Here is a 24,331-nt window from a genome sequence, read left to right on the forward strand (position 1 = left end):
TATATGAGTAAAGGAATTTTGTTAGATTTCAAATATATCTACGGTACCTAGGTTTATTAGCTTATTAATATATCTATCAATTTTTTTTAATTTGATTGCGCCAATAACGAAAATTGGTAAATAAATAATTTATTTATAAAGTCATGAGATGGACACGTAGATATTAAATTTCATATCCTTCTCCTACGCCTTGCGACGTTTACCAAATGCTGGGGGTCGTGATCCCAATCATGCAGTTATCTTATCTTTTCAGATGTTTTTCCATCAGTTCCAGTTCTCCGCGACATGTGCGACCTCAGAAACATTCACGTTGAGAGTAGGTCGGATTTGATCAGACCAGTGCATACGATTGGGTGCTTCAGCGTCGACTTTGTGGATGACAATTGAGTTTTTGGAGGTAGTCGACAGGTTTTCGGGCGATGTATCCAAAGAACTCGCAGATAATATTTAACAATAAAATTTGATGCCGCGGACAGTAAATTCAGGGATAACATTTTTGCTCGATGATTTAATAAATAAGAGCAAAATATTTAGCGAGCTGTTTGTTCCAATATTTTGCTGTTTCAAGTTACCTTCAGTTATTTGATATGATCTAAAAAATCTCAAAACGTATTATTATTTACAACTGCTTGATATTTGCAGTCGGCACCTTTGGTGTAGAGTTGATTGTGATTTGTCAACTGCGCACTTTCACCGACACGGGCTTTTACGCAACCTCTCGACACGTCTTCTTTAACAAATTTGTTATATCTATCCGTTTTAAACAGTCATCTATATTAAAAATTACTTCATTGCAATGCTTCTTGTTCATTATGAATATCTAAGTCGCTATAATTAAATCATTTATAGTTAACCGATATATTGATTATATCTACGAAGCTTATTTTTGGATTGGATGTAGGTTTAAGATTTTTCGATAACATTTTTCGCTTATAGTAAAACATAAAATTAATAATTTAAGAGTAATATAAGATGGTTGGATAAAACAGGTTGGTTGATTGTAAATGGTTTAAAAAGGCAAATGTAAAACTCATTTGTTGACGATTAATATATGGTAGACCCTATCGAAAAATCATTGATTACACTAATAAAAAAATCGTATAAAAATACGTATAATAACATATTAAAATAAATTATTATTTACCTTATACCACAGCAGACTTTGTTGGTCCGTCGCATTCTTATGCAAATATTTTATATTTCAAAGCGATCATTTTATATGGTTGGAAATAGGTTGCTGACCAATGAGTTACACATTTATTCCTTTAAAGCTTTTATACCTACAACCAATTACTCTTTATACATCATCACGATGTTATATTCTACTAATGGCAATTTAGAACAATTTGCAGATAAAAATTCTACATAAAATTTTGTTTATTCTTTTTATTGTACCCCGAAGAAGCTAAAAATCCAACAGGTGGCATCCTCGTTTACTGCTGTACAACGGGACTTGGTGTTGGTTTATCACGGGAGACAATTAAAACGAAAATTAATGCAAAAAACAGAACTAGAGCATGTGAATTGCGACATGCATACGATAACGGTGGATTGGAGTAATGTCGTCACAACACGGATGATGCGATATTAAATACCAGTTTTTCAATCTTTATTATTAAACCTGCATATCATCTAAACAATACTTAAAATTGTTAACTTAAGGAAACGATCAAAATTTACCGAGTTAGTAATAAAACAACGTTCAATGTGCTACCAAGGACTTTAAAATAAAAAATTCTACGCTACTAACGACACGACGCTATAGTATTTATGAGTTACAAGTTTATAATCAAGTTGTGTTTTATTTAATTCTTGTAAATACTTATAATATGTATCTAGGATCATTGATTACAGATCGTAAAGTGCTCATTTGTATTAATTTCATATGGTTACGCATATCAAGTATAAAGTTATTCCGTTTAGAACCTAATACGCTTAAAGTTATTCTATATAAAGACTCAGGCCAGGCCTTGTATTATTACTTAATCATTTTTCTATTTATCACCCATATGTTAAATTACAGATTGCTCTAATATCACAGAATCTGTTAGTATCTATGTAAAAGTATTTTTTAATTCTTCATGTTTGCCAAGTAGATTTACTCACTAGAGAACGACTACTTATAGTTAATTTTTAAGAGCTAGTAGGTTGCTAATCAGAGGATTATAATAATTGAAACTATGAATTTTTTTTCAATATTGAAGGGAGTTTTAATGAGCAATTGAGTTTTTGGATGTTAACCCGTTAAAATTTACCTTCAAGTCATTAGGTAATACGGGCAAATATGTACTAAAGAGCAAGATGGATGGTTCATAAGAAATAGCTCATAGAACCAGTGGCGGGCCTACAAATCCAAGAAGCATTAGAATACTGGTAATCCTAAAACAAGCAAAGCAATCTAAATGCAGGCCTTAAACGGACTTTAACCCTGCGATATCGTATTCTTAAAGCGCTCGGTACAAGCGGTTGTACGCGTGCGTTGAATTCTTTGCCACTTACAACGAAACAGCATTTTGAAACGCCACTTATTTACATATGCCGTATTGATTTATCGTATTACAAAGCCATAGAGTGTTATTTCCTTTGTTTTTTCTTCAATTATTACTTACGTCTCGAGAATGCGCCCAACGGACGCAAAGAACAGGCAAATTCTGACCAATAGCAATACAAGTCCAAATGCGGAGCTTTAAGCTTCATTTCATTAGCTATGCCATCTAGAACGGGTGCCTATTGAGACTGCCGGGCACCGTTCGCTCTCTGCATTCCGATATTCGCATATCTCATGGTAGCACCATTGATTAGAATAATTCAACATATGTAAAGTACAACCTATCATGACTTGCTTACAAAATATAAATTTCAACCGATGACATAAACCATATTCAAAAAAAATGCCTGATGTAAATTATAAAAAATGTAATGAAATCATATAGAGTTTTATTTCATATAAAACATTTGTTGATAAAGTATTAACAATCGAATAACCAAACTTCATGCACAGGATGCAATTTTTCCGTATTATAATGCAGGTCTTATTATTAACCTGTTTTAAAATTTAATTGAAGTCATTAAAAATGTAGTTTACATCCAAAAGGATTGAAAATAATTTGATTTCATTATTACCGCGGCAATGTGCATATCAAAACATGTACCGCTAAAGGATTCGACATAATTAAATGATAAAATCGGTATTATGATTACCGAGCGTTAAGCGAAATAAAAATGAATAATAATAATATCAGAGGATGTTGACCAATGTGGCTAATCCGTTCGACGTCCGGTCAAAATAGCTGAATCGCTTAAAGAGTAAGACGCCGGACGTGAACCGGCTGGCTGGGAAAGTGCACAGGCCTCAGATACTTCTACTATCTAGTTAGGAATTCATTTGGAAAGGAAACTATTTAAAAAATCGAAAGCTAAATGTTAACCTTAAATAAAAATTTCAATATTTCTTTTGAAGATTTTGACATTAAGTTACTTCTTCTAAGTAAAAATATTAATTTTTTCAAACTAGTTTAACACGTTATTTGAAGAGTGTTATTAAGCGGCAAGAAAAAAACGAAAAATAATTCCTTACTTTCCACCGCTTACGTTTCGATCTTGCACCAGACGTATATTGCGTGCTTACCCGAGGTCTCACAAGATTATAGTGCGTTAGCTCATATTCAAGATGTCTTACCCAGGATATGAATGAATGAAAGTGCAGTGTTGCAGTCAATTCATCCAGTGAACGTGTTTAAAAGAACAGCAATGTACTCGGAAGTTGTAGAGCATTGTTTAGCGATAAAGCGGATATCCTCTGGTTCCCATTACGAGACAAGGGTTTTTTAATGAATATGTAATATCGAGGGTACAACACTCTAAAATTATTTTATAGATTAATAATAGTTCTCATGTGAATTTATCAAAAACATTTCTTGCCGCAATAAAGTAAGCATAATTTTTTTTCCTGTTTTTTTTTTAACTTAATAACTTTAAAAACGATTTCCAGTATTACAGCATACGAATGAAATTCGATTTCATATTAATTTATCTTACGAAACAAAAAGTCGTACGTCGTTGAAAATGGCTGTCGGCACAAGATGGCGCACGCGTTTCCCACGCGTACTGGGAACCAGCGCCATGACGCTCGCACATGTCCATGTTTACGCGGGAAAATATGGATATAGATATCGGTTTTGTATATATTTTTTAATTAAATTTTGTGCTGAGAAAAAATAAAGTACGATGCTAATAAATAAACAAACGCCGTATGCTGCCTAAAGGCTTGTTAGATCGTCAAGATGTTATCTATTTTTCACAAAAAACATACTACAATTTGATTTGAATTTTTACACTTATTGTATGATTTTCAAATATAAATAAATCATAAAATTCTCGCAGCTAAAATATGTAAAAGTATTTAAAATAAATTTTTACCAAAATATTATGTTTGTCAATTTTGATTCCTAATAAAAAAAAATTATTTCAGTAGGTCTAAGTAGTAGTAACAGAAGTTTTCAATGCCAAATACCTAAAATAAAAATGAATGAGAAGAAAGAAATTAAGTACGCAATTTAGAAAATGTTTATATGCAGAGCTAACTAACTTCATACGGCATTAGCAAACATGTTTTGCCCGTTGGCACTACACCGAATTTTAGGTGGCAGAGTGATAAAGGCGCTTAAGCTAGACCTCCATACAGTAACTGAGCTATAGGATCTATGTGGAACTTCGCCCCGGGCCGTCGGATTAATTACTTCATCTTTAGGGATTTAGAAGCTTTTATTTAAGCACTTAGGCGGTATGAATAGCCACAAGAGCATTGCCGAGCAGAGCATTATAGAGAATTTTTATAAACATTACTACCACTTCCGAAAACGTTAACACTGGGGAGAAGTGGCAGAACGTGGCAGACGAGATACTTTTACAAAAAATAGTTTTAAGCTCCAGGTAAGGAGTGAACGTGGATTAGAGTAAGTATATTTTCTGTGTAAAATGTCTGGATGGTTCGCAATGCAGAATACGCAAGATCAGGCGAAACTTAGATCATTGAGAAAGTCTCGCATTATTCATATGTGATCGATTATGTATATGTTAGACATACGTACATAACCTGTACATACGCCCGTTGCGCTAAACGAATGTAAAGCTTTAACTACGTCGAGGAAGATAGCTCTGGTATATTTGTTAAGTCCGTACTTCGTGATGCATTGCGCCAAATACTTACGGAGTATTTGGGTCCGTAGTCAAACTGTTGGCAGGCTGGGAATCCCTTAGCGGGCTAATATGAGTCTTTCATAAATGTTCCCGAAGGATTTTAAAAGAAGTGCGTGTAGATGTAAGCAATGATCTTAGCAACAAGAACATACAAAATTATTTGATTGTACAATACGGAATTAAATGATAGGGTAATTTGTAATTGACAAAATAATTGTTATTTTAACAAAGATGGCGATTGGTATCTCTTGGAATAAATGCGAATAATATTGAACTATTAGCTGTGAAGAGTATTTCCGTGACAAGTATGAATAACTGCCAAAAACATTTATTAAATTTTGGTTATAAGGGAAATAAGGGGAAGTAATCTCTAACAATATTTTTTCCCAGGCAATTCAAGGCACGATGCGTCTGTTAAGAAAATGTTACAAACACGTGGTTACCCGCATATGTTGTAAGTTCGGTGACTTAACTACACTCATCTGCGTTTCTTAGTCTTAGTGGTGTTCCTATTGAATTTGCGGCAAAAATAAAGTGCGACTATAATGTGCACATGTGCGGTCGAGAATGGCCTGGTTTTGCGTACCGATTCGATCTTTGATTCTCTTTATATAATAGTGCAGCTTCTGTACATTTCTTCTATGATAATTTACGTATACGAAAAATAATTATGTGACAAAAATATACATCTAAACTAAAATCTTTTAAGTACACAATTTTGTTATATAATACAATACTTTTTCCTGAAAATATTGAAATCTGTACAACACTATGTTGTACTCGCAAGAAGACTGCGAGAATAAACTTGTTAATACGTATGGTTAGAAGAGTCCCCCCGAAGATCAACTAAACAGCAAAGGACAAGACATTCTCATTGGTTGCCTTTTAATATTGGGGTCACCACCAATTGACCTGATGCAGCTGCTGCCACATTCAACATACAGTTTCTCTTTTAAACGTTTAATTTTAAGATTTAATTCATTTTAATACGTAGGATTTACTACTGAAATACAGCAAACCTAGAACCACGTTTAGATAATTTATTTTATTTACATTACTATTTAGTTATACATGTAGGAAATACACAAATGTGAACGTGAATTCTCTTTTTAAACTGAAATTAAAGACGGGATCAGGAATACATAATACGGGACAAGTTGTACAGTTAATTCTTAAATAAAATTATTATTACAACTTATAAATGTTTATATTTAAACCGATTAGAATTAAATTTAATATAAATAAAAAAAAACTTATTCATGCGTTTACATAAATTCTAAGAAATATTTTTTAAAGAAAGCGCAAAAATAATAAATTACCTACAATTTTCAGAATTGATGTTCACATATAATATGTTAGCTGTTCGATTATTAATAAATCTTTATATTTCAGAGAAATATATTGTAAAAGTACTGGTGTGTTTCGCAGTACAAAACACATAGACCTGAAGAGTCCAATGTAATTTAAAGATAATAAGGCTTTGTTAGGTATCCCAAAAGTGGCAGCTAGTGGTATTACTGTATCTAACACGTGTGTGCCTTGTTTTAGTAAGAAGTATAATTTTTTAAATTTACTTATCGATTTTAACGATTTTTAATAATGTATTAAAACTGTTCGGAAATTGTTGGACGTTCTGGATGAAAATAATTTAATAAAGTTGTTCATATTTTAGTTTAAAAGTAAGATCGCTGCAACTACATTAGTTTGGTATTGAGTTCAAAAAGGTGTTGTGACCGAATCCGATGGAATGTTATAAAAACGGAACAATGGTTTCATACAATTTGTAATTTATTTTTTGTAGACGAGTAGTGTCGTACAAGATGAGAAATATCTATACACTTGTTGCACGCCTTTACATTTTTTATTTGTAAAGAGTCTATTACCTGAGCCGTGGAGGTACGTGAGTATTTCCACTGATTATATGCTTCAGTCCGACGAACCAGTCATAGCTCTTTGATTTACGGGATATTAGATAATGGTATATAAAACCAGCGTAATATATTTAATACATTTTCTAAAATTGTAAAGTATTAATGTATTTATTTTAGATTACATTTCTTGATTAGTTTAAAGCGTCGTTTACAGAGGGAAGAGGCTTAGAGCGACCCTCATCGTATGTATCTAAATAGAAATTATTATTGAATTAATACATGGTCAGGAAGAAACGATACGAAGAGCAATGTATCAATGTTTTTGAATCATCATCTGCTCAATTGGCGGCGCTCATGGCGGCGCTACGTCACCAATTTGCGTCCGAGTGCTCATCTTCATTTAATTTCACTACTTATTGGTATAATTTGACCTCCATTGTGGTTGAAGAGAAGCGCAATTTTGATTGGTGAGTCACTTCTCTGAATAATTAAACGTCGAACTACAACAGTTTTAAAGTTTACTAATATAGTATGGTTACAGCTGTAAACGGTATCACATTTTTATCCTAATAAATTAGATACAGAATATAGTAATAAGTAATAAAAATAGTTAAACCTGTGAGGTCATCTCATGGGGAGGCAGGCGAGCGTGTCGACGCAGTGCCGCCGCGTGCGAATGATGGAGGAACATTTTATAATACTTTTTATCTGACCGGTATTTTTTATTCTACTAGAAGATAATTTACAACGGCTCAAATAGATGACGGCGTTCCACGTTCGCTCGCATTTCTACATAGAATTTTTTTTATAATGTTTTGATAAAACTTTGTTTAATGACGTAATTTAATATGAGAAAAAAAACTATCAAAGTTTTCATTGTTTTTCGTAGTTGTCAACAACCCTATAGACTTCTTAGTATACTCGTAATATGTTTCACGGTTGAGTGGTTTGACGACCTCGTTGGCGTAAAATACCGATGACATATAAAAACTTGGAATCCATCTTTCAACAGTTTCTAAGTTTACAGTAAACAAAAAAGAAACATCCTTGTGCTGTACTAATTTTAATAATTGGTTCGTTTGACACGAACATAATAAAATAAGGAGGTACTTAATAATATTGTATATATCCGATAAACAAAAGATACACAACAGTTCCCTTCAACTAAAAAAATATATATATTTAATAAATAGTTATACTTTTTAGTCTATTATTTACAAGTAGTAGAGTTCGCTATTGCTATATAAGTTGTAAAAATAAATTATTTATTTGCCTTGCTCGTCTTATACTAAAGATTAGTAAGTAAAAATTACTTTTTATGAAACAATAGTTAATATATTGTTATTTGGGTAGTACAATATAAAACTCACATTACTTTATTTCACTATTATTTTAGCAACATATTATGCATATTTTAATTTAAAATCATAAATTAATCATTGGAAATTAATGACCCTATAATGTAAACTAATTTCTTACGTAGCAACATGATTGCACATAACAAAATGTTTAATATCACTTTTAGGAAAGACGAAATAAAACTTTTTAATTTTACAGATACATATTCTTTAGTAATACACATTGCAAATATAAAAGTAGCAAATAACATTAAAGAAACTGAAAAGCGTTTTTTTTTATTGGGCTTTTTGCTGCAATATTGGTGTTAGGATTTTAGGATCTGCAGGCAGTCATGCTGCATTGAGGCTCATGGGTAGGAGACGGGTCACACTTCGCTGATCATCGTTACGGGCTGCTGAACGCCCCCCTTCTTCTTGCCTTCGGGAACGCTCGGCATTCTTCGATTTGGTTCGATTGACCACGGCTTTCAAGTACCAATTTTTAATATTTTTTTATAAGCAAAGACAATTGATTTTTATATTGGTATAATAATATCAAATTGCGCAATATATTATATCTGCCAATGTACAACGGATAATAAAATTATCCTTCTTTAAATTTTTACACGATAGGGCACCAGATGTCTTGTTACTATTCGCGTGATGCCATTATGTGTCATCACGATCTGTTGAAACAATCAACCAGCTACTAAATAAAATGACGGACCATGTCAACACTCTTAGGTTTGTGTTTTGAATTGGTGAATTCGCCTTGCAGGTCTGATGAAAATAACATTAACATATTTTCTAGTTTATAGTAATAATTTTATTTAAATTGTTTAGTTAAAAATCTTCCGTCAGTCATCACATGGTTATCAAAATATGTAATAAAAATATTAAATTTAAATTTGAATAGGTTAAGAAACAGGACATTTTAATGAACAATTTTGACTTCTCATTGAATTAGTTACACAGGCAAATTATTAATACATTAAGGGTTTAAAAATTCTAGAGATAATATTGTGTCAATGAAATATTATAAAAGTATGAATATAATTGTAAAATGTCATGTCAATAACATTTTGTAATGAGTTCTGGCGACGTCATGATCGCGCCATCTGATGCCGCGTTCCATATAAAGGCTATATTTTGTCCACATTGTTCTCTAGCCACAATATTGTAAGTACGTGTAACAATGTAACGCTTATGTGTGTGTTTATTTAAAACTCACACAGGCATTCACATTACACAAATGCATTGGACATACGTTCGGTAACGACTTTGTTTTAAATAAGGATAATGGAAGGGAACGTTACGATAAATGAAAGACAACTGGGTGAAATACAAGAGGTTTCTAAAATAATTTTAAGATTTTAATGTAATACGCATATAAGGCTGCTGTTCTGTCAAAGAAAAATATAGATCGCCTTTTATATGTTACCAAAAAGCTGGCGTCGTACAATACATAGTATAGATGTGAATAGTACATGCAGGTGTACGTACACAAATACACAAGTTAATTATATGTATGACGCATTATACATGAGGTAGTGATGAAAACATTTAATAATGGACTTGGAACAATTTATATTGCAATAAACACACAAATAAGCTTTAACACGATACATTACAATTAATTTATGTAATTTACCTTAATGAGGTTTCTTGATAGTACAGAGTAAAAATATCAAAAAACAAATCTTGAAATAAATATAACTTTGTGTTTACATTTACAATTAGAAATATTATGTAACAATATACTTTTCAATATACATCAAAACGTAAGTTTGCATTTGTATAAAATAGTTGAAATTATGTACGTCAGTAAATTTTTAAAGAGACATTTTTTTAAAAATAAAAACAAAGGATTTAAAAATGTGAGGATAAATATAAAAATAAAAAAATAGGCTTAAAGTTTTAAAGGTTTTATATTAGTTCCCTATCAACCTGTATAAAACCATTAATCTGAAACTTGTTACATTCATTAATTAATTTTATTAGAATGCGACAGGGTATTGCGACATTTGACCAAATTTTGAAAACACTTACTTACTGTATCATCATAACAATATTTTTTTATTATTTTTAAATCATTGATTTTTAGAGCCCTACTTACAAATAAGCTATATATTCACACCTTTACGCCACCATTACTCCAATAACCAATCATCCTTTATATTTACACAGACCGAATATGATGGGGAGTGACTTATACCTGATCAAAGTAAATCTTTATTCTACAGCACGCCAGTCAATCTTGACTGGCGTGAGCTTACAGAGTAACAAAAGAACTGAGTAAAAAAAGTCATAGTTTACAAATAAAATGATTACGTTGGGATTATCTTTGCGTTATTAAACCAGAGGGTGTTATAAACATACATAAATAGATAGTTATTTTTGTGGTCCGTTACTGTATACGTGACACTGAAAATTTTTAGAATGCGAAAACTTGAACAAAATATGTAAGACTATAGTTTTACATAATAGTCCCCTTGACAAGAACATATTGTTGCATCCTGTCAAACCCTTGTGAGAAGAATAGGCCCACTCCTCTTAGTGATTGTTTTCCTTGGTGTTTTGGAATGCTGGCATCACTTCTTCGGTATATTGAAACCGTATTGCACAAAGTAATTCTTTTAGTTTTTGGAATAATAAAAGAACGACCTAACAATTTCAAAGAAACCTTAGTTAGATACTTGGATGTTCATTTGACCGAGTGCTGATGAAGGCAGACTGTTAAGTGGACATTGTTCTTGAACAATATTTATTTTCAGAAACAACAGGCAAACAAATGACTGTGTATCAATCTGCTGCTATCGTTTTCTTGTTTTCTGGAACAGTTATGGCGTAATAGCTTGACCGATCAAATAACGAAACGATCGTCTTTTTCCCTACACTTCTTCCACTGTTAATTTTTGTTGACAGTTCTTTGGTTTCAAGATAATAATGATACGTCCAAGTTTCGTCAGTTGAGCATTTGGGGCACCTCGCGAAGCCGTTTATTATTTAGATTAGTATGATCATATTTGAATAAGACAAGCCAATTATAAACAGTAGCACAAGTCGAAGCTTCATCAGCAAAAGTTAGAAGCTTTTTTGTGAGTTTATTAATGGCTGAACGAAAAGCATAAAAAACCCATTAAAAAATTTTGCATGTTTCAATTTCTGAAAATACTTGTAATGATTAAACATACGTGAAAAGATTATATGAAGAGTTCTGTTTGAAAATAAAATTTAATTTATAATATTTTTCATAGGCGGACCACTTCCGAAAAATTTCTTTATCATCAAAGTATAAAATCGACTGTGTTTATCAGTGAAATTTAAATTAATATACAAATTTTGAAAAAGTTTAAATAAATTACCTGTAACTATAAACAAATTTTAATCTTTAATTCATAAATAAGGATGTTCTGAAAATTAAATATTAGCGTTAACGTCATAATGGTATAGCTTACAGTATTATTAGGAAGTAAATACTAAATTAGCTAACGAGGGCGTGTATTAACCTCTCACACATTCCAATGATTGTTATGTAATGGCATCGGACAAAATATTTTAAGCTATAAACTGAACATTTTAGTTCACATTAGGCAGTAGTTATTGGACAACCATATCGTGTGCGTATAAAGTGAATATCTCTGTTATTTTATTTTTTATAGTTAATATTTCCCCATAGCTTATATGTTTCGTAGATACTCTCTCTTATTGCTTTCTTTATTTACGTGGATGGCTATCTTCAAGGTTTGAAGTAACGGTTTTTTTAAGTAGTTAGTGACTAATCCCTCTGCTAGAAATTTTAAGATTTCTTGCGGTATCTGGGTCTAATACACAAAGCGTTGACAAACTTGGTTAATTTTAAAGTATCTGAAACGAGGAGACTAAAACAGATGAGAATCTGGAAGTGAAAGATCTGTGCTATATCGTGGATGCATTAATACTGCCCAATTTTTCGCCATCTTTTCTTAACAGCAAAAAATATTAAAGTTATTAGACACCCCACCCTTTCTGCTGATCAATTCCCGTTTTTTCTCAATTCATTGACGGTCTCCCCGGCGGTGAAATCTCATAATGGACAGTTCTACTATACTCATCATCTTGTGGCGAGTTAATCTGGGTTTGAAAATAATGGCTTCGAACGGGCATTTTTTGCACTTTTTGTAATAATCTCATCTCGAATAAGTTTGTGTCACTTCATTACCACGCTGTTATTTTATATCCAGACGTAAGTACTACATTATTTGTTGGATTTGAGAAGGATTTTTTAAAATCGTTTATACAAAATCGATTGCAAGCGATTGATAATTTTTTATTCCTGTATAGTCTACTTAAGGTCTTTTAGGATTTATGATAATTCAATGACCATTAAGTTACGAACGATAAATATAAATTTCTTTATTCTTTAGAGTGATAAAAGTGCGACAAATACGGCTCCGATTAGTTTTCAAATATTTAAGATTTATTATAAAAGGACAGCATGTTACATTAATACAGTCGACCGAACGTCTTATACTAAGATTATGACAAATCACGTAATGAAGAAAATAATGAATTATGAAACTGTACAATAGTGTTTGCGTTATTCGAACGCTCAATGCGACACGGATCGGAATCGTAATAGTTTAATTGATACGGCCATGGGAATGCGGCGCTAACTGGCCTCTTGCTCGCGATCAGCAGCTGACCCGCGCGATATTCCTTTCAAAGCACTTGCCAACACATTGTTGCTGATAATAATATGTAATAAATAACAGTGTAAGATATGTGTAATGTCAATCTTAAGATGTAGACATACTTTAAATTTTTTTAAATTTAAAATTTAGATATTTGACACTATTTTGCTGAAGATTACTAGCAATTCGCAATCCAATAGAAGATATAAATTAATGTGTTATTCAGGGTGTACAATTTATACAGAATGATTGTAAATAGATGTAGAAGTTTTGAGGGTTTTTATACACTTGCTCAAAAATTGGCATGCTGTATGCTCGCTACTATTACTATAGATACCAATAAAATGTTGCTGTAATATAGTTATAAAAAGTATGTGGAAGACATATTTCTCTATACTTTTGTTTTAATAATTTAAAAAAAAGCCGGCGAGCATTAAACGGTCTAATGTAATTACTAAAATAAATACTTACCTCTACTCACGGACAGATCGCAAGGCCAACGCTTCATAGATATGTATCTATACTTTGCTGACTGCGCAACTAAGCATTCACAACGTTTTACACCAAAAGGTGTTTGAGTTTGGCATTATATACATTAACATTGCTTTATGTCCTATCCTTATTTATACATTTTTTTTTCATTTTCATAAAGCAATATTGGTCAATTTTTTTTATTAGTAAATTCTTTAATATGACAAAACTAGAAATTAACACCTGTACAAATCTGTGTTTGTGGCTTTGTTTACGGATGTACTTTATAGATATACATATCTCTTTTAAAGTATCTACATCAAAAGCCTAAATCTCACAGGTAATTTACAAAAATTGTAATAGAATGAAAGTAACACTAGTATAATAATTTAAGGTGATAATGATATCAAGATGTCGAAGTGTGGACTCTGAACAAATCTTTAGAGATGCCGGAAAAGTCTTGTTAGCCTCGAAGCTGGAAAAAGCACGCCAAACATTAAAACCATGATCTACAACACCGGCTCCCTGTCAATTACCAACTGGTCAATATATTGGTACGAATATTCTTGAGGAAATAGAGATGGACAGAACACGATACGGAACACATAAGGAAAATGGATCCGAGCAATGACGGAACGGAATCAAAAGTATTGCTAGCGATATAGCGGAAGACTCGTTATCTAAACAGAAGATTAAATTAACTTGACAGCAGATCCAAACCACCAAAAGTCATACTGGAACTCATGTTTTCCAGAACCTCGACCCGAATAAAGTTTTTTTTTTAATATAACGAATAATTTTTATAATTATATCAGGTTACAATATACACAGATAGACTTAACCTAGAAATTTGTTAAATGTTTTAATCAGACATAGATCACAAAATATAACAGGCAATATTTACATAAACTTACATTAGCATTGAATAAAATTGCAAAATAAATAAAAATCAACAATAAATATAAATAAATACTCGATTTTTTAACGATTAAAGATTAAATGTTGAACATTTCACATAGCATGCAAATCGCTTCGCAAACATGTATCAAAACGGAAATAAAGTTTTTAATGAAACAATCAATAATTGTTCAAAGCAAAGTTTAAATTTAAAGCTTTAAACATTTACTTCGTCGTATTCGATTAAATATTTTATCCAAGAATCAGAAACACTCCTTCAAGCTGGCTAACATATTTGCACAAATAGTGTAAATGTAGAATGACGAAAATTAAAATCAAAATATGTTCGAATGTTAGTTGCCCAAATTCAAAATAACTGTATGGGCAATTTGGAATAAATCACTTTTTAATTTTAAATTGTAGTGTATTGATTTTGATACATATTATCTTATGCCTCCAGTAAAATATAATAAAACAAAAACCTTAACGATGCAATGATTGTTTTAAACCAGCCTTACCTCGCAAATAAAAAAGAATTTAAAGTAATAAAATATAATAGAGATTTGTTAATAGTAGGTGTATGTATAATACTTCGTCACCGATAAATAAAAAAAAAAACAGCTAACTTTTGAATGAAAAGAATGCTTTGGATTTTTATAACTTATAATAGTGTGTATTTTTATATAATCATCTAAATACTGTCTATTTTATTTATTGTGCAGTAAGTGCAACGAAAACGTTCTCTTTGCTCCTGGTTGTTGAATTACCAATAGATTAATGAAACGACAAGAGATTTTAAGAAAAATAAGTTTAAAGTTACGCTGCATATTTTTTGCATAGCTATTGTGAAAGAGAGTTTGGACTTAGCAAACTCAAATGAAAATAAAACGCTAAGCTACAACGAGGCCATAGCTGGCAACAATGCTTCAGCTACGTATTTTGTCAACATCGCTTGCGTTTACAGGCATGATTATTTATGAAATAAGGTTTGATGTCCAAATTCTTTATTTCGTTTATCCACAATGGTCAGTAAAGTTAACACCATTGTTAACTTTCCTTAAAGCAACTTTTTTATTTCCGTAGTATTTTCCCTATATTTTATTACTCTTTTTGCAATAAATTTTTGCCGCTTAATGACAATCCAAAATTTTAAGATTGCCTTTAAAAAATTCAATAGAAAGCAATACATAAGCCGACTGAACTCTCACGGATACGAAGTTACAGTAGAGATGATAACTTTAAAGTAATAAATTTTACATTTTATCCATTGCTTTTAAACGCGTGTAATAATTTTTTTAAGCAAGTGAATGATTATATGATTTTTTTGTGAAATGTCTAAGACATGTGTTGTGAAGAATTTCTATTACGGAGCAATGAATTTTAATTAATTTCTAATTTAATGATTTGATTACATAATTTGTTGAATACCCTTTACAATATTTCAATTAAAAATAAATAGTTTATTAGAGTTTATTTTATAGTCTCTGAAGTTTTTACTTTAAATTATTATTGAAGTAATTTAGTAAACATAGCAATGAGAACTCTATGCTGCTAGTCTGATAAGAATGTCGAGTGCACTCGGTACCATGCGTCTGATGACTAGTGAAATCATCAGCACGAACAATGCGCCTCGATTATGATGAACTAACTCTGCTGTTATTATGTGCTATATAACACCTTAGCTCCAATACTTTGAATTCAATTTCCTTTGTCGTAAACGACCGGGGTGGAGGACTTAAGTATACAAATCGTATAAAGCCGAAGCAAATGTGATTACAAAAACACTTGTGTGTAAACCTTTATTTCTATCGGAGGGCATAACAACAGTGCCGTATTAACGGATAAAGCAACTGAAATTAGAAATAAAAAGCAATTCGCAACTGCGAACAAAAAAAAATGTTATTGCTTTCCAACTGACGGAACAGCTATTGACTAAAAACTTAATTTTTTAAACAGTACAACACTACGTCTGTTAACTACTAATAAGAATTGAAAACATTTATGTAAATAATATGTTAAATAAGGTAAGGATAGGCAAAGATATTTTTGTGTGTTCAATACGCTTTTTAATTAACATCGAATGAATGGAAGCAATACAATTTTATCGAATTAACATATTAAAACGACAAGTGCAGTAAAGATAATGTTCCGGTTTTGTGAAGGAATAAAGAAAGGTTCGTTGGTATTTGCAATTGTATCAAGTAGTTAGACTTTAAACAAGTAAGTAAAACCATAAATGACATCATAATTACAAGTCTCATGGAATCAACGACTGTAAAATGGAAAAACTAGTCCGCGTGTTGTACGAACAAGCGGCATCGGCAATACTTGCCATTCTTATGGGTCGTGAATCAGCGAAAATAACGGTGCTTTTAATGTCCACCTTGGATAGTAAAATAATTATGAAGGTTAACTAAATTAAAACACAGATTTACGCCTGAACTTACACCTGAACGTATTTATACGTACAAAATAATAGTGTAGTTAAACTATAAGTCAATTACGGTGGATTCGCTCTAGCTCACCGAAAGCTCAGGCGACAGATATTGATGGACAAGATTAGACGCAGTCGTGTCAGCGATGCTGGGCAGATAATCGGCACCAAGGGCCACGTTCTCCTTCTGCGAGATCATCATAGTCCAGAAGGAGGGAGCCGAACGGAGTCGGGAGAGGACAGATCCTACTCTGTTTGTGGTAGATAAAACCATTCTCCGGAGGGCAATTACTGGTCTACCATAAACGGAGCCTTCAGAGTCACGGGTGTTTTGAATGGGGACCCTAGACACTCACAAGTTTTAGCGACGCTGAGGCGGACGATGGATCGATGTGATCTCGAACCATCGCGATAACATCAACTGCGTGAACAACGCACGCCCATGCACGGCCTATCCAAATAAGCACAGCGCGAAGGAGTCGATATATTCGAAACAACACTTTGTTAGTAGTAGCGCAAAGAATTTTATCAAGAATATTTATTGAGAATTTGTAATTATACGGGAATCAGTTTCATATAAAACGATATAATAAGTAATTATGTTGTACTGGTCGCGGTGGTGCACCACGCAAGTCCGGTGCGAATCGGTCAGATATCATTGAGTGAGCGTTGGCGTTGTTATACAGGTTGATTATTTAAAGGTGCGGTATTTTAAACACGAGACCTAAAATATGTAACATTTATTCATTTTTTCTTTAGAAATGCGACAGGCCAGTAACTTCGTAATAGTCAAAAAGAAACTCAAAATTAAATTTTTGATAAAGTTTTTGTTCTGTAAACAAGTGTAAAAACTGGGGTGAATAGCTAGCTCATTTGATGTCATTTAATGAATAATTTATTACATAAAAAATCAATGGTTCCAGAAATAATAAATAATTTCTGTCTGTCTTTCAGCCCACAGGCGCCCAAACTGCAAGGTATGGGTCTCGCTCAGAGATATCTAATAAGAGATATAACATATTGGCTACAATTTGACCAGACAGGTTGGCGATTGCAGTATGGCATTATATCAGTCAAGTCTCAGTCCTTACCGCAGGACCACTACATAAATAAAGTAATACTTAAAAAGCCTATTCAAATGTAATAATTTATATATTCAGTGTGATCACTTTATATAGGTTGCTTAGAAATAGGTGTAAAAGCTATTTGTTAACGAGTAAACTTTCCATTAAGTGAACCATACATTATTAATCTTTTACACCTATAACCAATCATTCTGTATAACCTACACTAACTGCGCGGTGGTGGGAATTGAATCCGCGAGCGAAGATTATGTGTCACATTTCGTAATCACAACGCCACTCCATTGCTAAAAATCGATTAATTTAAATATTTCAATTGTAAAAAAAATATAAAATTAACTGTTTTATGCCGGTTGAATAGATTGTGTTTTAAGCATTTGTACGGTCTGTCATTCATCGTTTTAGGCTAAAACTATTAGTTATATGCATTTTTAAACCTATCTTTACAGACTGTTTTAACCAACTTGTTATATTTAAAAAAAAAATCAAATAATAGATCTGTTCAAAAGTACGAGTATTTATTTCCGATTTTTTAACAAAGATTCCGGTATTTAAATAGTTTTGGTGCAAAACCGTCCTCTAACGTCCGCACACCCATATCCGCTAGGGCTAAACTGAGAAGCGAACTCCGTACAAAAACTACGAACACTTGTGCACGTTAAATGCCGGGATGTGCACTGGGGGTGTCTTTTAACTTTTTTTGTATGTATGTAAGTACTCCTGTTAGCTTCCGTTTTATTGAAGTAGCGGAAGTGGGGTAGGTACTCAGTTTTTATTTTCTCGAAGCGTCATAAGGAGCTTCATTGCGTACGAATTTTAAGAAATATTTAGTGTGTTAAAATTTTGTAAAATAAATAGTCATTGCGGTATTATTAAAGCGTTAACAATATTAATCGTAGGTCTTGTAAATTTGAAACATAATATTTATTTTACTTTTTATCTACAAAAAAAATTAAAGATCGCAGGAAGTTGCAGGATACGAAGAGCGCAAGAGCGGCCATTCATCATTGCGATCTTAGGGGGAGGCCTATGCGCTGCAGAGGGCATCCATCAGCAGAGAACGTCAATCGGCAAAAGATATTGATAAGAAAAAAGGTTTTTGTAGAATACGTAATTAGCATTTATCCATGATGGCTAAAAAACAAAAGAGAACTCGAACTGAATGTGACATATTTTGACGTACTGTATTTTTTTCCAACGGGTAACGTAATCGAAAAAATCTTCATACATTTTACAAATGAATGAAGAATAGATAAGTAAATCAGTATAAACTATGAATAAAATTTCGAGATTAAACGGGCTTGGGTTTATTACAGGTATAGATAAATATTCATAGTATCTTATAACGAAACTTACTCTTACAACCACCGGTTTTTCTTGATTTCTCTTCCGCTCCGACTTGCATTTAAGTTCTCTGCAAATGGCGACACAGAAAGCAAGATTTCATTCAAAGCAAATATTTCTTAGTTTCTATTAGTTGTTATTTACTTTAATCAAATAATATTTATGGAAACAGAGTGTCGAGGAAATTTCTTATATAATTTTGTTGCAGGTAAATGCAACTTGAAGGGTAAAACCTGAGTTATTTGTCAATTAATGGATTAGAATTTTATTTGCATTTTGACAATTTTTTTCCCAACTTAAAATGTACCTTATTAAATTAATTGAACAGTTTTAGTTTTAAACGAATACGATTCGCTTTATAAAACTGCAAAGATACGCACTATTAGTAGCATCCGCCGACATACATACTTATTTTTCAATTTGAAGTTATTAAGAAAGTTTTTTTAAGGAATTTACTTATGATAGCGGACATCGTAAAACTAGCTCGAGTTAGTAAAACTTGCTTCTAAATTCCTCTGCGACCATTCGCGTTAATGAGGAAAACTATTAGAATTCGATTCTTTGGTTTATCAAAAAGCAGTGATGTCATAGTGTCCTAGGCATAAGCGTAATTCTCTATAATTACGCTCAATGCCTGACCATTTACTAACGTGATTGTTTTCATAAATAAATAGATACTGTTGTACGTCTATATTCTGTAGTTAGCCAAAATACTGGAGAAGCGAACCATTGCAGCGACTTTCCAATTTCTAAACCATAGAATATATATGAATAGGTACATTAAGAAATCCGAAGTAACCGGTAAATAAAATTTAACTTTATAACAATCGTAATTGTATTGCGAGTTATAAGCTTTTCATGTTCGTGTTTCACATTATTGAATCGATAGGAATCCGCAATGATATCGATAATCCCTCTTTTATTGAATTTTAAAACAGTACTACTACGGTCGGCAATTTTCGATGAGGCAAAACTTATTATTTGTTTCAAAGAAAAGCACTTGGTCAAGGAAAATTTAATTGCTATTACCCATTTAATGTTTTTATGTTTTTTCCCAATAAGCCGTCGACTAAAATTTATTAATACATGAAAATTCTCCAAATATGAAAAAAAAAATAATAATATAGTACATGTAGTGGAAAAAAGGAGTTGCCGATTTAAAATTTCTATGAGCGTATTTTTTAGGACAAAACATAATAGCGTGTAAATAGCTATATATTTACAATAAGTTACTTATAATTACCATACTTTATTATTTATATTATATATATATATATTTTTTTTTGTTAATTATTACTAAGTCGAAATATAGTTAACCACTGATGTCTTAGTCCCAGAACTTTTTCACTCGTTTGGCATTCAATGTGATCTCTTAAAAATTTTTACATAAAAAATGACAGATCTAAGTAATGGCGAAATACTGTTTTTTTTAAGTCGCTGTCTAATACGCGGATTAACTATTAAGACATTGATAACGGCGTCTCTATTAATAGACAATTATATCTCTTGTTTAATTCAAATTATTTGACTTGTAAGCTTATTCATTATCGGATGATTAGCTATAGACCTAAAAGCTTTAAAGGGGAAAATGTTAATTAGTCAGCAAAAAACCTTTACAGTTTTCACATCTTTTGACTTTTATACAGTGATAACTTTAAAATTATTGTATTGCGTGTAATAACTTCTGGCATACAAAGTTTGCAGGGACACATAGTAAACAATAATTTATTTTTATACGTAGTAATTTATTATTTCTGAGCTGGGCTGTATAGTATATTAATTAAGAGCAAATTCTTTCTATAAATTTACCCCATAAACATTTTATATTTGAAAAGGGAAATTATCGAGAGTTTTTATTACTAATATAATAAACTGTTTATAATATACGTTGATTAAGTTGATATTTTGATGATGAATTACCGTTTTTGTGCAATAAACTTGTTGAAGTTTGATGTTGTTATCGATTATCAATGTTAGTCAATATTTTTGCTTTGTTTACTCGCCGTTACAATTTAGCCACTTTGAACGCATTCTTCATAAAGGAATGAGTTATACTGAAACATCAGCACGTTCACATAGAAGTAAATGTATCGTTTCATATTGCATGTAGCTGTAACTTTGTTTTTGTTTATAGCTATAAATGAATAATAAAATTATCCGACAAACTGACCTTCACGTGAATAAAAGAAACATACAAAGATAAGAATATTTACAAAACTCGTTTGTAAATTATATTTTATTTTAATAGTGTATACCCAGCTTTTCCGGTGGTTCCTTTCAACATATTATTTTTCATTATGGATAATATTCAGTATTGTCCTTTAAAGCAACGTCTAATAGAAAGGTAGAAGCTAACCTGAAAAATTTCTTAAGAAAATTATTGTCATTAAATTTATATTTAAACATATAATAATTTATAGTATTATATCGTTAACGTAAATTATTACATGTTTGCTAAATTACCTACAGAGACTTAGAAATTGATCTCAAAACTAGAATTTCAGACAAGTACACTATTCAATTATATTCTATTGCGTTTTCACTTAATTCCATCCATTACAGAATGACTATATGTCTACTCGAGACTAAGCGTTTTCAATGACACAGACTCAAAGAGGTCTTACCGCTGGCTGTGCAATTAAAGATATTTCCTAATCCACAATTTATATTAATATAATACAATGAGATCTAAAAACATTGTTGGATTATGCTAATAACAATCGCCGCCAGTAATTAATGCACTGCTTTGTACAAAGATACCATAATCACGTGAAAGCCAGTAAACCTATTGTCTTTTTAATTTATAACGCTTAAAATGTTATTAATTAAATTTCATCAAGGATAAACATTTTTATTGTCTATCTAACTTAAGATTACTTTAACTATCTATATAAAATAATTCAAGTCAAATCTTGTATTCGATCAACAATAAAGGAGCATTACAAAACAAAGTAAACTAAAAATCTTAAAACAATACATAAATAGAAATCAGAATATATCAGACAAAAACCGACATTACTGATAGTTTAATATAGGCTTTAAAAGTAAAATGGCATTGAGCTGGGCATATCTCCAGGATTAAAGAAGGAAAAGGTCAAAAGCGGGGCTAAATTGAGTAACCTTCGGTATATATAGAGAGCTCTGGAAGGGAAAAGAGGAGAAGTTTTCCCAAAGGATCCACATCTCTAGAGGATAATTGACCGGATTAAAATTAGACTCGTAAGTAAATTGTACTAACCCGACTACTAAACATTTGAAATGTAAATGTGGGTGTACTATGTAGTTGTGGGAATAATAATGAAACGGCTTAGTTATTATTATATTAAACTAAATAACTGGCGATGTATATTAGCAATAAAACATCGGTTAAGCGCGCCGCTGATAGCGGGACGTGCCGAATTTTAACAGTTACGGGTTTATAAGGCATTAATAACGTATTCGTATAACGACCGAGCGCAGAACAACTGGTCTTGCTCACATCTCGTACAGTTCAATGGCATATCTGAATTACTTGCTTACAATTAAAGGCTCTCCCGTGTTAAGAAGTAAGAAGTTTCCCTTTATTTGTAGAAATATTTAAATCCCTTACTATTCATATTATTAATTTTCACCGATACTTTTATTTTACACTTCTCACTTTGTAAAATAAACAGCAGTGAATACTATTATATATATGTATATAAATATATAAAATAATTTTTGAAAACGAATTATATTTATAAAAAAAATAAAACGAGAAACTTTTAGAAAACTTTTCGGGATTCAAAAAAATATAATAAGTTGTGTTAAAGTGTTGTAGCAAGAAGGACAATTTTTTGCAGGAACCTCGCGCGTGTTTAGCTGATGGGAGGCTCACTTACCTCTCTCCTGAAACTCGGCGAAGCAGCCTAAAGCTAGCAGTAAAACGATATAAGCTTCTTTCCACATTATTTCACAGTCACACGTAAATGCGGGCAAACATGCTAACAAATGTCACAATTTGGCAAACAACACATTTACTCTTAAAAAATACACTGAAACCTTTTTCCCTCGCACGCGTCTATCCCGCCGGCAAACGCAGCTTGTATGACGTTGCTTTGGTTCGGATGAGGCGCGTACGCGCCGCACTGGCTTGTGGGTAAAGATTATTCAGAGTAGACTTGACAGCGTTGGCGGGTATTAACTAAGGGTTGACGAACGTTTTTTGTCGGATGATAAGTCTTCTATATAATAATTTAAAATGTGTTGTTAATGGAATCGTTAATGAAATATTTTTTCCCTTTTAAACTTTATAAGAAGAAGGCTTTAGCTTAATTTATCACGGATAAGTGCATTCGCTTCAGTACCGTCTGTGCATTATATAACTGTTGTATTTTTTGTGTCATTTTGGACACTTTAAACAATATGGAAAAAAAATCATCCATCTGTTTAAATTTTATCAATTCGTTTCCGATAAACTTAGATTAGAGACTTACCCTTTTTCGAACGACAACTTACGAATTTACTGTAATGAATTGTATGTGTTAAATAATACCACGTTATACGTTTGTCTCACTGCATAATCTTTGACGACACAGTAGCGGTTCTCTGAGGCTACATCGTCATAGAGCGGCTGGGCGCAGGTAAGCCTCCGGGGGAGCGAAGCTCAGGGCCGCGGGGAGGGGGATGCTTAATGCACTTGCGTCTCAGGCAGGATGAAAGGAGACATTCATTCACGTGTTCGACGCCCAGCTTTCGATCTTTTGTATAGATCTCTCACAGGACAAAGCTTCTAGGCTATTTCATCCCACACGATGCCACGCATTATTACAGCAGAGGTTTCATTTTACACTCTTGTATACTGGTATCGCTTAACTTGAGTATGAGAACAAAACCTAAAGTGTGTTATAATGGTAAATTTAAATTAAAGTGTTTTTTTTTGTTTAATGACTTGTTATTAACTGCTAATAAGCTAATATTTTATTATATTATTTTGCGTGGGAACTTTTTATTTCACTAACCATTATTATATTTTTGTGTAATATAATATAATACATAAACAACT

The 24,331-nt window shown here is 32.0% G+C and overlaps 1 protein-coding gene across 1 annotated transcript in view; it reads right to left on the reverse strand.

Moving 5' to 3' along the window:
* The window catches only part of Egfr (epidermal growth factor receptor), a 74,258-nt gene extending 50,907 nt beyond the window's left edge, over positions 1-23,351 (reverse strand). The window contains exon 1 of the mRNA XM_068777894.1: positions 23,169-23,351. Coding sequence (XP_068633995.1) covers positions 23,169-23,235 — 67 coding nt within the window. The 5' untranslated portion in view covers positions 23,236-23,351. The remainder of the gene's footprint in view (positions 1-23,168) is intronic.
* Positions 23,352-24,331: the final 980 nt, after the last annotated feature.

Source organism: Battus philenor, unplaced genomic scaffold (assembly GCF_028537555.1).
Source record: "Battus philenor isolate CCGP_79_NKW_IND1 unplaced genomic scaffold, ilBatPhil1.0.hap1 SCAF_1, whole genome shotgun sequence".
NCBI lineage: Eukaryota > Metazoa > Arthropoda > Insecta > Lepidoptera > Papilionidae > Battus > Battus philenor.